General features: G+C 40.5%; 1 protein-coding gene across 1 annotated transcript in view; it reads left to right on the top strand.

Annotated features, from left to right (window-relative positions):
- mcm2 (minichromosome maintenance complex component 2) overlaps positions 1 to 16,420 on the top strand; it is a 39,332-nt gene that overhangs the window by 6,805 nt on the left and 16,107 nt on the right. The window contains exons 3-12 of the mRNA XM_020514860.2: positions 364 to 536; positions 1,808 to 1,896; positions 3,031 to 3,205; positions 4,137 to 4,356; positions 6,052 to 6,259; positions 7,608 to 7,742; positions 8,421 to 8,612; positions 10,640 to 10,733; positions 12,032 to 12,282; positions 14,145 to 14,271. Of these exons, the coding sequence (XP_020370449.1) occupies positions 364 to 536; positions 1,808 to 1,896; positions 3,031 to 3,205; positions 4,137 to 4,356; positions 6,052 to 6,259; positions 7,608 to 7,742; positions 8,421 to 8,612; positions 10,640 to 10,733; positions 12,032 to 12,282; positions 14,145 to 14,271 (1,664 nt within the window). The remainder of the gene's footprint in view (positions 1 to 363; positions 537 to 1,807; positions 1,897 to 3,030; positions 3,206 to 4,136; positions 4,357 to 6,051; positions 6,260 to 7,607; positions 7,743 to 8,420; positions 8,613 to 10,639; positions 10,734 to 12,031; positions 12,283 to 14,144; positions 14,272 to 16,420) is intronic.

The following is a 16,420-nucleotide window of genomic DNA, read 5'->3' as shown; positions in this document are numbered from 1 at the left end:
ATGCTAGGTCTCAACTGGGTCGTCACTGCTTACTTGTGCCAATGTGGATTTCTCAAAGTCCCACGTATCTCTCCTGTTTTCCAGCAGACTCAGTTTTGAGCAAAGGTCTTATATTCAATCTTGCTAATGTTGCACGTCCTCATTTTACACATCCTTAGCCAGCAATGTTGAAGTAATTTTTTAACCAGTTTTGTCCAGATTTTTAGCTTGGGTTTGAAACCAGTTTACAGAAGTGAAAAGCCCATTTTGAATTCAATTTTTCTCTGCCTTCAAAACTGTCTATCTGTACAATTGATGCCCCCTTCTGCATGTTTTATTTCCCCATATTGATAATTGAATAATGTACTGTATTCCCATTTTCAGAGACTACCTTGCCATTCCGGAACTAGATGTCTATGAGCGGGAAGGTCTAGATGATGACGAGGACCTGGAGGAGATGACTGCTAGCCAACGAGCAGAAGCTGAGAGAGAAATGCGAAGGAGGGACCATGCTGAAGGTTTACGCCAAGGCCGTATGAGAATAGACCTCTTATATGGTGAGTGCTAGTCCTCTGAATTGTGCATAAAACAACTCTTAGGTCAAATTGGCAGCAACCAGTTAATTCTTCAAGTTGATCTACTTGTTGTATTTTTTATATTCCTCTATTTTTCACTCTCAAGGACTTAGTGATGAAATGGCTGGACTCCTTCAAAAAAACAAACACCCTTCTTGCAGGAGGTTTGTTTTGAATCAATTGGGCCATAAAAATAGTCAATTGGGCCACGCTTACCAATCAAAAAAGGCATTTAATGACACTTTGCATTTCTCAGAAATTAAACTGCTTGTCACCCCACTAGGTGTAGGGAGGGGAAGTCATCTACGAGCAACAATGTTGCACAGAATTAAGTAATTTGGGCTAATGTGAATAAATTAAGGAAAGCCAGCGTAGATGTGATAGGGCATATCATGTTTAACTGACTTGCTTGAGTGTTTTGACAAGCTAACAGAAGGTTGAAGAAGGTAATGCTGTTGATGCAGTGGATGTTGCCTTTCGAAGAGTATTAACAAAATGCCACATAACAAAATTTTGTCAGCTAAAGCTTAGTGCCTAAGATATTTAAAGGGCAGTGATGATGGCAAAATCAGCAGAAGGACATCATTGGCAGATTCTGTGGAGGGTAGCCTCTGCTCGTTGACATAATGGTTGGTTACAGAAGAGGGCGATTCTTGTCCTGCAGGCTTGCGTTGTTGCAGAACAGGAGCTTCTGGTTTGGAATTACCTGATCTAAAAGCGATGCTGTGAATGAGCAATAGGTTTATGAAAGTGAGAATTTGTATTTACATCATCCCTTTGAGAATCTTGGCCCGCCTCACAGCACTTCATAGCCGCTGAAATATTTTCAACATGTAGTTGCCATTGTAATGCAGGGAAATGTGGAAACCGATTTGTGCACGACACATTCCTAGAAACGGCAATATGAGAATGACCACAAATGAGCCGAAGATCTATTCCATTCTTTTTTAAATACCGCTACTGTTTGAGAGGGCAGAAAGGGCCTCCGATTACCAGCTATCTGAGAGGTGACACCACTAATGGTGGGGTGCTGCACTGGAGCATCAGCTTAGTTTCTCTGCTTAATTTCTTTGGATGTAACTAATGTTGGTAAAATTGTTACTGGATGGGAGATCCTTGTTTGGTTCAGAGTTAATGTTGGCTGTAGAGAGATCCAGTAAATTTTAAGTACAGAAATCTGGCAAAAATTGTGTATAAAAGGGGGATATTGGCCAGGGGAAACATGTATTTAAGAGATGTCTCTCTTGTTTCAGAGAGTGACGATGAGGATGAAGAGCGGCCAGCTAGAAAGCGCCGGCTTGCAGAGCGAGCTGCAGACGGGGCAGCTGAAGATGATGAAGAGGTGAGTGTGACGCTGTTGTATTGAAGGAAAATAACAAACTGGGAAAAACCTAATCCTTCCAGTGCATCTCATTCGGGTATGGTGTCTCTTCTTTATATTACCTATACTCCTGTATCCGCCATGTAATCTCATAGGATAGGAAAAAGAAAAGCAGATTTAGTTTTAAACTATGACCAGGATACTTGAGTATTTTGATGAATAACATTAATCCTGCTAAAACAAATAAGATTGACTAAAAATGCATTGTTAAAATTCAGTGGTAGTATAATGTGTACCTGATATTTTCTGCTGTGGGGTCTGCAAACACGTAAGTTGGCTTGCAAGCCTCAGCAGAGAGGGGGACGCTAATCTAGTAAGTTTATGCTAGGTTTATTTCTTTCTTTATGCTTGATCTTGTGTGGTTTGTAGACTATTGCAGTGCACTTGCTTGTGTACTCATTGTAGGAAGGAAAGTTGATTGTCCTTTGAACCTACCAGTTATACAGTTGCAGTGGGCCTGTCCTAGTTTCTTATGAGCAGTGGAGATTTCTGGCAGCATCTGTGGAGAGAATTCTGAAGGGTCATACTGGCCTCAAAATATTGGCTCTATATCTGAGTAATTTGCATCAGTATTCACCAAGGAGGCTCAGGGGGCAACGTGATAGAAGTATATGAAATTGAGAGGCATGGATAGGGTGGAAATGTTCAAAACTAGGGTGCATAGGTTTAAGGTGAGGGGGGTAAAGTTTAAAGGGGATGTGTGAAACATGTTTAATGCAAACGGTGATTGGTCTTTGGAATGTTCAGCCAGGGAAGATGGTAGAAGCAGATACAATAGCGGAGTTTAGGAGGCATTTGGACAGACACATGAACAGTCAGGGAATAGTGGGATACAGACACCATGCGCAGGCAGGTGGGATTAGTTTAGGATGGCATAATGGTCGCCACAGATGGTGGGCCGAAGGGTTTGTTCTTGGGCAGCACTGTTATGTGTGTTCTCTCCACAGATGCTGCCAGACTAGCTTAGTTTCTCCAGCATTTTGTGTTTGTTTCAGATATCCAGCATCAGAAGTATTTTGCTCTTATTGTACATACATGGCCAATTTCTTCATATTTTTCACTTTTTCTTTCCACTTGCTATTCCCTCTGGTGCAGATGATTGAAAGTATTGAGAATCTGGAAGACATGAAAGGTCACTCTGTGAGGGAATGGATCTCCATGGCAGCACCCAGGCTGGAAATCTACCACCGTTTCAAGAATTTCCTGAGGACCCATGTCAATGAGCATGGGCACAATGTTTTTAAGGAGAAAATTAGTGACATGTGCAAAGGTTAGTAGAAACATTGGTGTGAGGGGGAACAGCTGGCATTAGCATTTGCATGAACCAGTCAAATCAAGTCTGTCAAAACTTTAAAGCACCTTGAGCAATGCTCATGAAACTAAAATTGAACAATAGAATTATCTATCCACATAGATAGACGGGAACATATGCTATTTGTTTTATGTGACTATCCTCCCCTCACTCAAATTCTGGATGGATAATTGATTGACTACCAATGGGGTATATTTAGATTCTCTCTCGCTGGCTGTGGCCATTGCCTGAGACTTATGTAGCATGAACGTTACTTGCCATTTGTCAGCCCAAACCTGGATATTATCAGGTTTTGGTCCATTTGAACATGGGCTGCTTTAGTATCTGAGAATCGCACATGGAATACAGACTGTTCTTAAGTTTATCACAATTTGTACCCTTCATATACGAAACAATATAGAAATACAACTCAAACTTAATGCATTAATGCATCATAGAACCAAGTTTTCAATGGTGACAAAATGTCACGCTATGGAGCGGAGCATATAATGACATTCTAAAATGATTATCCCAATGTGTGATAGATCTTCAGCTTATACCATCTTTAGCACTGCTGCCTCACAGGGACCCAAGTTTGATTCCAGCCTTGGATGATTGTGTGGAGTTTGCACATCTTCCATCTGCATGGATTTTCTCCCACAGTCCAAGGATGTGCAGGTTAGGTGAATTGACTGTGCTATAATAAATTGCCCCACAGTGTTTAGGGATGCACTGGTTATGTGGGTTAGCCATGGTAAAAACCCCATGCGGTGTTCTGGGGATGGAGCGTCATCTGGGATGTTCTACTGAGGGTCTTTGCAGACTCAATGGGCCGAATGGCCTCTTTCTGCATGATAGGAATTCTATTTTATTCTCTAATTCTAATCATATTATGGCTGTGTACTTGCAGAAAACAGAGAGAGTCTGGTGGTTAATTATGAGGACTTGGCTGCTAGGGAGCATGTGTTGGCCTACTTTCTGCCTGAGGCCCCAGCAGAAATGTTGAAGATATTTGACGAAGCAGCCAAAGAGGTGGTCCTCTCCATGTACCCTAAGTATGACCGGATTGCCAAGGAGATTCATGTCAGAATTTCCAGCCTGCCTCTTGTTGAGGAGCTCCGATCACTCAGGTATTGCTTTCCAGTAAAGGTGCACTATTATTCTTTAAAAGACTTGTTTATTTCATTTTTGAATTTGTTTAAAATACCATATTGATGTGACACTAGATACTGAATTTTGCAGCTTTTTCCCAGCTTTTTCCTAGAACTGATACAGAAGCAATGAGTCAGATGGCCTCCCCATGTGCATGTATTAGTTCCAAAAACAAAAGTTTCAGTATGACTGTCAATATCAAGCTCCTCTAGTTCAAGTATAACGTTGCCCCATGTCAATGTTAAACCTCTCCCCACCAAATCTATTATGTGCCATACATAGTTTTTTTTAAAAGTAGATTTGTAGCTCGGGTTGTGGGTGTTAAGGTTGGTTGGCTCGTCGAGCTGGTTTGTTGTTCCGCAGACGTTTCGTTACCATGCTGGGTAACATCATCAGTGTAGTCTCCGATGAAGCGTCGGTGTGTTATCCTGCCTGGTTTTTAAAATCTGGAGTCCATTGAGCTGGATTGCCTCACTTCCGGTTTTCCTTCGTAGTGGAGCGTATATGGCGTCGAGTTCTATGTGTTTACTAATGGCTTTTGTCCCAGGATTTTGGTGTTGTCCCAGTCGAATTAGTGGTTCTCCTTATCCATGTGGATTGAGATGAGTGAGTATTGGTCGTGTCTTTTTGTAGCCAGTTGGTGTTTGTGTACCCTTGCTGTTAGTTTCCTTCCTGTTTATCCGATGTAGTGTTTCTCTCAGTCTCTGCAGGAGATGTCATAGATGACATTGGCCCTGTCCATGGTGGGGAGTGGGTCTTTAGTTCGGGTGAGCAGTTGTCGTAGGGTTGATGTGGGCTTGTGTGGCACTCGGATGCCCAGCGGTCGTAGGAGTCTTGTGGTTAGTTCCGATGTGTTCCTGATGTAGGGTAGTGTGATGAGTGTGTCGGGGCGTGTAGTATCTTCCTGATGTTGTTCGGGTAGGCATTTTCTGACCCAGTTTTTTGGATGTCCATTATCCTTGAAAACCTGGAAGATGCATTCTTCTTCCTCTTGGCGTAGTTCTGTGTTGCTGCAGTGTGTTGTTGCCCGTTTAAGTATAAGGTCAGAAGATGCCTACACGAACAACATCAGGAAGATACTACACGCCCCGAAGGATGGTAAATTTGGTTTTTTTATTTCAAAAGTTACCACTAAATTTGCTTCCAAATTTCCAGTACATTTCCAGATTGTAATTTGCTGCATTAACAGTGTCTAATCATGACTAGTTGTTCTGCAAATTATCTTAAATCTGTGTCTCTTCTGTCAGTGGAAACAGTTTCTCCCTTACTACACCATTAAAAGCCTTCATAACCTTGAAAACCTATGACTATATCTCTTCATTAACCTTCTCTAACCTAGGGAGAATGATCTCTTCAGCTGAGGACTAAATAATAATTTGAAAGGTTAGCATAAATCTTTTTGTGCTGTGTCTTGTATTTTTGATTTGGAACAGTCTTGCCAAATTGTCCTGCTACTTTCAAAGCCGCACTTGATTCTTTATAGATATTTTCTAATGAACCTGCGCAGAGATGTAATTACACCCCTCTAAAGGAGGGGTACTTGAACGCAGACCTGACTCCAAGATAGGGGCATTACCATTGCACCACAAGAGTCCCTGACTTTATTTTTTTAAAATTTAATCTAATTTCCTAATCAACCAGTTCAAAAATGTACTTTATTCTTTTTATTACAGGCAACTTCATTTGAATCAGCTGATCCGGACAAGTGGCGTGGTTACCAGTTCTACAGGAGTCCTGCCGCAGCTCAGCATGATCAAGTACAACTGTAACAAGTGCAACTTTATCCTGGGTCCATTCTTCCAGTCCCAGAACCAGGAAGTGAAGCCAGGCTCTTGTCCTGAGTGTCAATCTGCAGGGCCATTTGAAATCAACATGGAGGAAGTATGTAGATGTGGTTCTTTGGAAAACTCAAACTCCTATTGCATACAGTGCCTCTTGTAATTTACTCTGCTGGGTAGCTATGCAAAGGTGGTATGATGTGATGCTGTACCACTACTCGCTTTTAAAGTGAAGAGAACTATGTTGATTGTTGATTTTACAATACCAAAGCAAGCCATGTATGTTTAGAATTTAAATAAGCTTCCCCCATCACACTTCATCTGATGTTATCCATGTAACCTGTTGCTTTCACCCTTTGTTTTACATCAAACAGTCTGTTGAGCCAAAGGTTACTAATGTGAAATGTCAACTCCTGTTTCTTTTGCCACAGATGTGCTGGGCCTGCTGAGTATTTCCAGTACTTTCTATTTTTGTTTAATTCTATTAAACGTGTTGCTAAGAATGTGGACTCTTAGCCCACAACGTGTAGTTGAGGTGACGTGCGTGCATGTGTCTAAGGGAAAGCAAGATAAACACAATGCGGAGGTGGGGAGCGAAATTAGATGCTTTGAGGAGTAGGGCAGATGGACTTAATGAGCTTCACAATAGCCGATAGAGTCATTGAGCTGTACGGCATGGAAAAAGACCCTTCAGTCCAACTCATCCATGCCGACCAGATATCTTAAATTAATCTAGTGCCATTTGCCAGCATTTGGCCCATATTTGCCTAAACCCTCCTTCTTCCTGTACCAGATGCCTTTTACATGTTGTAATTGTACCAGCCTCCACGACTTCCTCTGGCAGCTTATTCCATACGTGCACCATCCTCTGCATGAAAATGTTGCCCCTTAGATCCCTTTTAAATCTTTTCCCCTCACCTCAAACCTATGCCCTCTAGTTTCCTACCTTGGGGAAAAGATCTTGGCTATTCACCCAGCCTGTGCCCCTCGCCATTTAAGAAACTTGTGTAAGATCACCCCTCCGCCTCTGACACTCCAGGGAAAATATCCCTAGCCTATTCAACCTCTTCCTATAGCTCAAACCCTCCCACCCTGGCAGCATCCTTATCTTGGCAATGTCTGAGAAACAATCTCTTAACTTCTGCAAATTAATTAATGGTTCCTTTGGCTCTTAAACCTTAAAGTTCCTCATGTATATAGCTCATGAAAGCAGCAATTATTTATATCAAAATCTAATAAAGTCACTTCACTGATCATGGTGAAATTATGGTGGAAGACCATAAAAATGTTTACTTGTGACAGGGTGGCTTATGGGTATTGAAATGCTAATTAATGATGTTTGGTTTGACCTATAAACTATATATGATCTTCCATTTTAAATGTGAATGCTTAGTGCAAAAGAATTTTTGTGCCATTGTCCTGTTAATGATCAATCTATTCTTTCCCTTCAGACTGTGTACCAGAATTACCAAAGGATCACCATTCAGGAAAGTCCAGGCAAGGTTGCGGCCGGAAGGCTACCACGCTCAAAAGATGCAATCCTTCTTGCAGATCTAGTGGACAGCTGTAAACCGGGTGACGAAATTGTAAGGTGTAACTGAATACGTATGGCATTTTTCCCCAGTCAGTTTTCAAAGGGAGACCACTTTGTTGCATTTCACAGTTGCATTTCACATTTTCTGACTGTGTGAAGTATTTTCTGCTTTATGCCAACTCTGTGGCATTAATTTTATACGAGGGTTTTCCAAGTCCATTTTAGGTAAACTGAGATCCTGATATTAGCTGTGTTCACTGCCAAATAATGTTGTCTAGACAGTCAGCAGTTTAAATGATCCAAGCCTTGTTACTTTAGTTACTAATTGCGAATGAATATATTCAAGAATGAAAGAACTGTACAGAATAATCAACAGCATGGTGCTGAAAGTCAGTAAAGCATCAACAGATGTATTAGCCACTTGGAGTCTTCGGCATGAAGTGTGTTTTTTGAGACAGGAGAATGAAGTCTTCCTTGTTAATGGGGATGGTGTGGTTGGTAGTGGGGGAAGAATAAAAGTATTAATTTTTTTTTAAAAATGGATGGAATTGGGTAAATAGGAGTAGCCCCCTCTAAGCTTTTCAAAAGAGCAGGACTGATTACCTCAACTCTTCCCGATTCCAATATCTCCAAATACACTTTAGGTTATAAAGCAATATAATTTTGTGTTTATATTTGCTGCCACCTAATGGGTTATTGATTTGTATGCTTGCCTTGTTTGTGCTTGCAGGAACTTACTGGCATATATCATAATAACTATGATGGTTCCCTCAACACTGCCAATGGATTTCCAGTTTTTGCTACAGTGATCATGGCAAATCACATCACAAAAAAGGACAATAAAGTAGCCGTTGGTGAGCTTACAGATGAAGATATTAAGGCAATCGTGGGTCTTTCTAAAGATGAACGTATTGGAGAGAGGGTGCGTATCTCGAGACAGTGAAGCTTAAGAAACAATCCTTCCATTAAATTATCAAAGTTAATTCATGTGCTTGGTTGGAAAACAGAACAGCTCAAAGTAAACCTCTTCCTTTGTGTGTATATGTTTGTATATACACACACACATTCTGTAAGTTTATATTTTTGGAGTATTGGTTCAGCATTCAAGGTCAGTGCAAGTCAAAAACACTTGGTGCCTTATCAGAGGTATTAATTATCCTTCCCTGGGACCCAGGAAAGAATTGTTCTGTTTATGCCAAATTGGACATGTTCAAGGAGCAAAGCATCTGTCTTAAGCAGGTGCTCAGGGTATTTGGATATGATATGTTGGGAAAGGTGTTGGATGACTGTTTTCTGTTGGTGTGATGCCAATGGCCTGTTCAATTCCTATAATTTCTGAAACTTCCATGAAGGACTCTTCTCAACCTCTCCCCTTGCCTGAGGCATGATGACCCTCAGCAGGAGTCATAGAGTAATACAGCATGGAAATAGACCCTTCGGCCAAAACAGTCCCTGCTGACCATGGTGCCCACTCAGCTAGTTCCAGTTGCCCACATTTGATCCATATCCCTCTAAACCCTTCCCATCCATGTACCTATCCAAATGTTTTTTTAAATATTGCTATTGTATCTGCCTCAACCACTTTCTCTGGCAGGCCATTCCATATGCGCACCACCCTCTGCATGAAGAAGTTGCCCTTCAGGTCATCCTTAAATTTTTTCTCTCTCACCTTAAACCTGTGCCCTCAACTTTTCAATTCCCCATCCCTGGGAAAAAGACTATATGCATTCATCCTATCTATTTTCGTCATGATTTTATACACCTCAGTAATGTCAGCCCTCATTCTCTTGTGTTCCAAGGAATAAAATCCTATCCTGGCCAACTTCTCCCTATAACTCGGGCCTACTAGTCTTGGGAACATCCTCGTAAATCTTTGCACACTTTCCAATTTAATTATGTCTTTCCTATAACAGGGTGAACAAAACTGTACACAATACTCCAAGTATGGCCTCACCAACGACTTATACAACTGTAACATAACGTCCCAACTCCTATACTCAGTGCCTCAGCCAATGAACGCCAGCATGCTAAATGCCTTTTTCACCACCCTGTGCACCCATGACACCGCTTTCCATGAATTATGTACTTGTGCTCCTGGATCCCTCTGTTCCACAATACTCCTCAGGACCTTACCATTTACTGTATAAGTCCTACCTTAGTTTGACTTTCCAAAGTGCAACACTTCACACTTATCTGAATTGAATTACGTTTGCCAATCCTCTGATCAAGATTCCCTCTGTAATTTTTGATAACCTCCTTCACTATCAATGCTACCTCTTAATTTTGTATAATCCACAAAGTTACTAATCATGCCTTGTACATTCACATCCGGATCATTTATGTAAATAACAAAAGGTCCAAGCACCAACCCCTGCGGCACACCACCAGTCACATGCCTCCAATCCAACAAGAAACATTCATCTGTCACCCTCTGCTTACTACCGTTGAGCCAATTTTGAATCCAATTAGCTAGTTGCCAAGTAGTTCCAGCTCCACCCTCTTGCTCCAATATCAGCAGCATCTGAAATGTACAAAAACCTTGCGCTGCATATAAAATTAAACTTTTCAGTCAATCAACTAAGCAAATTGGGCTGCAGCAGCATTTGCATGATGCATAAAAAGACATTGTGACAGTTCAACATAATCATGAAATTGTTATTTTTGTGGGCGAACAGCAGTACTCATGGAATATCTTTGAAGTAATTCCTTCTTGCCGAGTTTATGAAGAAATTTTTAGGTTGACTTTGACTGTATTTCTATTGTATGTATGTGTAAAGTGAATTCTTGTCCCGCATATATTGATGGAGTGCACAATGTTTTTAATGCCACTGGAGACGACCAGAAGAACTCTGGTTGTACTTGAGAGGATTAAACTGTCTAAAGATTCCGCTATAACTGATTTGATGGTTGTGCCAGTAGATTACAATAACTGTTTCTCCTCACTCCTAGATATTTGCTAGCATTGCACCTTCAATATATGGTCACGAGGACATAAAAAGGGGTCTTGCATTGGCACTGTTTGGAGGTGAACCCAAAAACCCTGGTAGGTTAATGTATTGAGAAATTAGCTGTACCTATTAGCATTGGCCATGCTATCAACAGCCATATGGTTTTTGTATTTTTTTAAACTCTTCAGTGTTTTCTGTAAAATGTTACTTCAAGTTATGCTTAATTCCCCAGTCTTCTAGAACACAACTGTTATATGCCACCTAATTACCATCGTTTGATCCATTATGTAATCTGTACTTTTAACCCCTTTCTGCAAGGTATATAATTTTTATCATTAACTGTGCTCTTTCATCCTTTTTGTGCTTTGAAGTCCTGTGACATTATTTTTGTGTGCAAATATCATCAGAACTATATATTCCATCTGAAATGCAACTAGAAACTTTGGACTGTTGTGCTGTAGAGAATTTTCTTAAGAAAATGTAACTTATGGGAGAAACTGTATTTGAGATTTTTGAGAGACTACCTGGTCCAGGGGTCGTCTTGGGTTGAATTTAAGAAAATAACTGTCTAGCAACAGCTTTCAGATTGGTTGTAAGTGATTGTTTGTCACAACTGAGGGGAGAGAGGACACTGGGGACAGATCCCTAAAAGCCAACAAAAATAGCCAGCGCCCCCACTCCCTGTGTGAGTAGAAAAATATCACTCCAAACGGTCTGTAAAGAGAAAAATTTGTTAACTCCAGCCAACACTTAGATCCAACTGAAAGGCTCCCAGACTGAGGATAGACGTATTTGACAACATGATATCATCACAAAAACCAAAAGGACTGAAAGTCACCTGATTTCCCCTTTTTAGCTTGAATTCCTAATCTGTGTACTTTGTTCCATTTTTTGCCTATATATTCCTACAGTACTTTGTCTCGCTTGATTTTTCTTAATCAGCCCTTGATTATCTTAGTAATTAAACTGGTCATATTTCACATTTATGACAACACGTGGAATAGTGGGGCTTATTTTCCAGTGCACTGTTCCCATCAGGGTCATGGCACTATATGTCTTGAATGTATATGGTTGTTTCATCTAATCCTATCAGCAAATCGTTCTATTCCTTTCACCCTCATATGTCCATGTAGCTTCCCTTAAATGCATCTTTACTGTTGCCTCAACATTATGGTACAAGCTCCATATTCTAATCACTCCATGAGTAAAGAAGTTCCCCTGAAATTTCTTTTGAGATTATTGGTGACTATCTTAAATTTATAACCCTTAGTATTGGATTTCCCAAATAGAAATTAATTCATTAGCACTATGAAGGCCTTCAATTTTCCCTAATTGCTACTTTATTTTTATGGATTTTAAACAACATTTCTCTTCCTGATTGTTTGGATTTCAGGTGGGAAGCATAAGGTCCGTGGGGACATCAATGTTCTGCTATGTGGTGACCCAGGCACAGCCAAATCACAGTTCTTGAAGTATGCTGAGAAGGTCTCCAGTCGAGCAGTTTTCACCACTGGTCAAGGTGCTTCTGCTGTTGGTCTAACTGCCTATGTGCAGAGGAACCCGGTGAGCAGGGAATGGACTTTGGAGGCTGGTGCTCTGGTGTTAGCAGATAGAGGTGTCTGTCTAATAGATGAGTTTGACAAGGTAAGAAAAATTCCATTTAAAATATTTTAGTTTCTCATTTTTCAGCCTTCCCCATTCTACTTGTAGAGATTGGGTTGTACTTGAGGATAGTTTTTGTTGCCAAGTGTGCTGTTGAGCTCCCAATTATCATACTTTGCAAGGGTTTATTTTTAATTTTAAAAGTTGTGTCCACTCCTGAACTTAACCTGATCTTCACCTGTTACTTGCCCAAATTCATAGTGTATTGTTTGTTACTGGATTATAACAATGACACCATCATAATTTGAGAATTTGAATTCTGGTTGAAAACAAATCTGAAATGAAAAGGCCAAGCCAGTAGAACTACCAGCTTGTTGCATAAAGCTAATTGGTTCACAAAACTCTTATCAGGGAGGAATACATGGTCTTAACCCAAGTAACCTGTAAGTCCAGTCCAACATCAATTTAGCTGACTCAACTGGACTGCACATTGGCTCAGTGGTTAGCACTGCTACCTCACAGCACCACGGACACGTGTTTGATTCTGAGGAAGGGTCACTGGACCCGAAACATTAACTCTGATTTTTCTTCACGGATGCTGCCAGACCTGCTGAGCTTTTCCAGTAACTTCCGTTATTGTTCCTGATTTACAGCATCCACAGTTCTTTCAGTTTTTATGTAGCAAGAGTCCCAGGTGAATGTTCTGGGGTCATGGGCTTGAATCCCACCTTGATGGAATTTCAATAATCTGTAATTAAAAAATAGCTTGCTTAATGGCACCAGTGCTAGCATTGCATTGTCATTTTATTTTGTATGGAGAAACATCTGGTCACTGTCCTCTAGGGAAGGAATCTGCCATCTTTACTCATCTGACCTATATGTGACTCCAGACTTTGAGCAATGTAACTGACTCCTGACTACTTTCTGGAAAATTGGGGATGGGTAGTAAATACTGATCTTGCCAGCAATACCCACATCCCATGAAAGAATAAAGAAAAGTCAAGCAAGAGACTTGGAACTATAGCTTTTCTTCCCCTTCATCCCGTTCTTCAGAGAACATCATCATACAGCATGGAAACAGGCCCTTCTGCTCAACCCGTCCATGCTGACCAGGTTTCCTAAACTGAACTAGTCCCATTTGCCTGCTTTTGGCCCACATCCCTCAAAATTTTTCCTGTCCATGTACCTGTCCAAATGTGTTTTCAATGTTGTAATAGTACTCCACTGTACCACTTCCTCTGGCAGCTTGTTCCATATATGCACCACCCTTTGTGTGAAAAAGTTGTCCCTCAGGTCCGTTTTTAAATCTTTCTCCTCCCATCTTAAAAAAAAAAAAGGCCGCCTAGTTTTGAACCCCCATATCCTAGGGAAAAGGCCTTTGCTATTCACCTTATCTATGCCCCTGATGATTTTATAAACCTCTACAAGTCACCCCTCAACCTCCTACACTCTAGGGAATAAAGTTTTAGCTTATCCAGCCTCTCCTTCAAACCCAAACCTTCCAGTCTCTGTAACATGCTTAAATCTTTTTTGCACCCTTTTCCTGTTTAATAACATCCTTCCTGTAGCAGGTCAATTAGAAAATATTTGGGTCGCTATGGCTGGCTGTAGCTCTTCAACAACCACATGTCATTATCCAGACTGGCACTTGAATCAGGTTCCTGTAGAAATTTTAAAAATTTGCTTAAACAATAGACTTGAATTTATATGGTGTCTTTCATGATGCCTGAACTTCCCAGTGTTTTATCGGCATTCAAGTCATTTTGAAATGTAGTAATGTAGCAAGCATGGCTGCCAGTTTACTTTCAGTGAGCTCTCTCAAACAGCGATTATAATAACCAGAAATTATTTTAGCGATGCTGATGGAAGGATAAACATGTTTGACACTGCTTTGTAACTTTCAGATGAATGAACAAGACAGGACCAGTATCCATGAGGCAATGGAACAGCAGAGCATCTCTATCTCTAAGGCTGGTATTGTGACATCTCTGCAGGCCAGATGCACAATAATTGCTGCTGCCAATCCCATAGGTAAAAATAAATCAATCAACAGTAAATTGTATCACAGAATCTAGGACCCACACTGGCTTCAGGTTGCACTGACCAGAATGTATTGTTGATCAGTGAGAATTAGGGCAAAATCAGCGTGATACCCGCAAAAAGATTCTCATATGCACTCCACAAAAACTTAATTACTCGTGGCATCTTTCACAACCACAGGATATCCTTGGGTACTTTACTGTCCATGCAACATTTGAACACTTTTTAATGTAACTGAGTGGCTTGCTCAGTACATCAGAGAGCAGTTGAGCATGAAAAGGTTTTTGTTGGCCTGAGGTTTTCATTGTACCTTGTCTGGGTTGAAGGATTGATGACTGGTTTAGTCAACAACTCCATTATTGTGATAAGTGTCTATGAGAATGGTGGTAGTTGAAGTGGAAGGATCTTTCTGATCTAAAATGCCTCTACTTTTCCAGTTTTTGGAAAACATTCAGCATAAACAAACCCCCTCATTTGAATTAATTACAACTGATTTAAACCGATTAAAACACCAAAATCAATTAACAAGGCTTCTGGTCTCCTCTAGGAATAGTGTACCCATTAGCCCCAGAAATAGAGAAGCTAAATCTACCTCTCCAGTTGAAATGATAGATAATGCACCAACTTTAATTGATGAAATTCAACCAACACTTCGTCTGTAGTGTTGGCAGTTTAATCCCATTCTCATCCTGACATATTCTATAGGCAGTATTAACAGGAAGAATTAAATATGAATTCGTTGTGGGCATCGCTGGCAAAGACAGCATTTGTTGCCTCAGCCTCATTTCCCAAAGGGCAATTAAGAGTCACTTACATTGCTGTGGGTCTGGAGTCATGCATGAGTGAGCTGGTACGGACAACAGATTTTCTTCCCTAAAGAAAACCAGAACAGTGGTTACATGATTGCTATAAGACCAGCACTTTTCTACTGAATTCAAATTTCATCATCTGTCGTGATGGGATTTGAACCCAAGTACTGAGAGCAATTAGCTTGGGGTTCTGAATTGTTAGTCTTGTGACGTTACCACTACATCACAGTATTCCCATGGTATTTAATAATTTCATACGAGGCAAGCTTTTTAAAATTGTTGATTGCTCACTGGGTAGTACTTCTTTCTTGAATGAGAAGATGAAGTTTCTTAAGTCCCGGTCTTCAGACTTCACACAATCTAGGCCGACGCATTCAATGCAGTACTGACACAGCACTGCACTGCCTCTCAGATGAGTTCCAAAATTCTGAATTATAAATAGATGCTGGAAATATACAGCTGGTCCACTGTATCTTGCAGAGAAAAAGACTGGAGAAAACTTGATTTTTGAATGTTCCGGACCAGGGTCTTTGAGTGCATTTCACTGTATTCTGTGTAAGATATCTTAGCTGTTGCAAGTAGAGTAAAAACCTTCTCTTGTGCAGTGCAAATTTTGTTGTAGCCATTGTATATGCAAAAAGACTTGGCATTTCTGTTGGACCGTACCGCATTTAGGAACAGTCACTGCAAGCTTGAATTTCGTATAGGCTTCTTAACTCTACAATGCAAAATTCTACATGTTGAATGATCCACATTTTTTTTGAGGTAGTTTTGAAGGTGGGAAGAAATCTTGGCCAGGACATGAGTGTGATGAACTTATCTTCTGAATGCTATTGAGGTATTTTTATAGTTTACTTGAAAAAATAAAACAGGCATACTGGGTTTCAAAATACCCAGACAGTAGTGGGAACATTGACATACAGAACTTGGCATTCTTGCTTTAGTACTTTAGCTTAGATGATGGAATGGGAAGAAATGTTCTTAACTGTTCTGTATCATGTTTGGAGTGTGATGAGATTATTTGATACGGCTGAGTCATTAAGTATATTCCATGCTGAGAGAGATTTTTAATCTGTTAGGGAATTAAAGGTTATGGGGACGTGGCAGGGAAGTGAAGTTGAGGATTATCAGATCAGCCATTAAATGGTAAAGCAGATTTGATGGGCAGAATGGCTACTTTGCTCCTTCGTGTCATGATCTTAATGATGAATAGCGAATTAACTGTTCAGGATCATCTGAGAGACTACCTTTAATTTTTTAAAATGTACTCTTGTTCCATTCAGAGATAACAAGGTGTAGAGCTGGATGAACACAGCAGGCCAAGCAGCATC

This window comes from Rhincodon typus, chromosome 16 (genome assembly GCF_021869965.1).
Source record: "Rhincodon typus isolate 14 chromosome 16, sRhiTyp1.1, whole genome shotgun sequence".
In the NCBI taxonomy this organism is placed as follows: Eukaryota; Metazoa; Chordata; class Chondrichthyes; order Orectolobiformes; family Rhincodontidae; genus Rhincodon; species Rhincodon typus.
The sequence above is the reverse complement of the archived record's forward strand: the minus strand, read 5'-3'. Positions and strand labels throughout refer to the sequence as shown.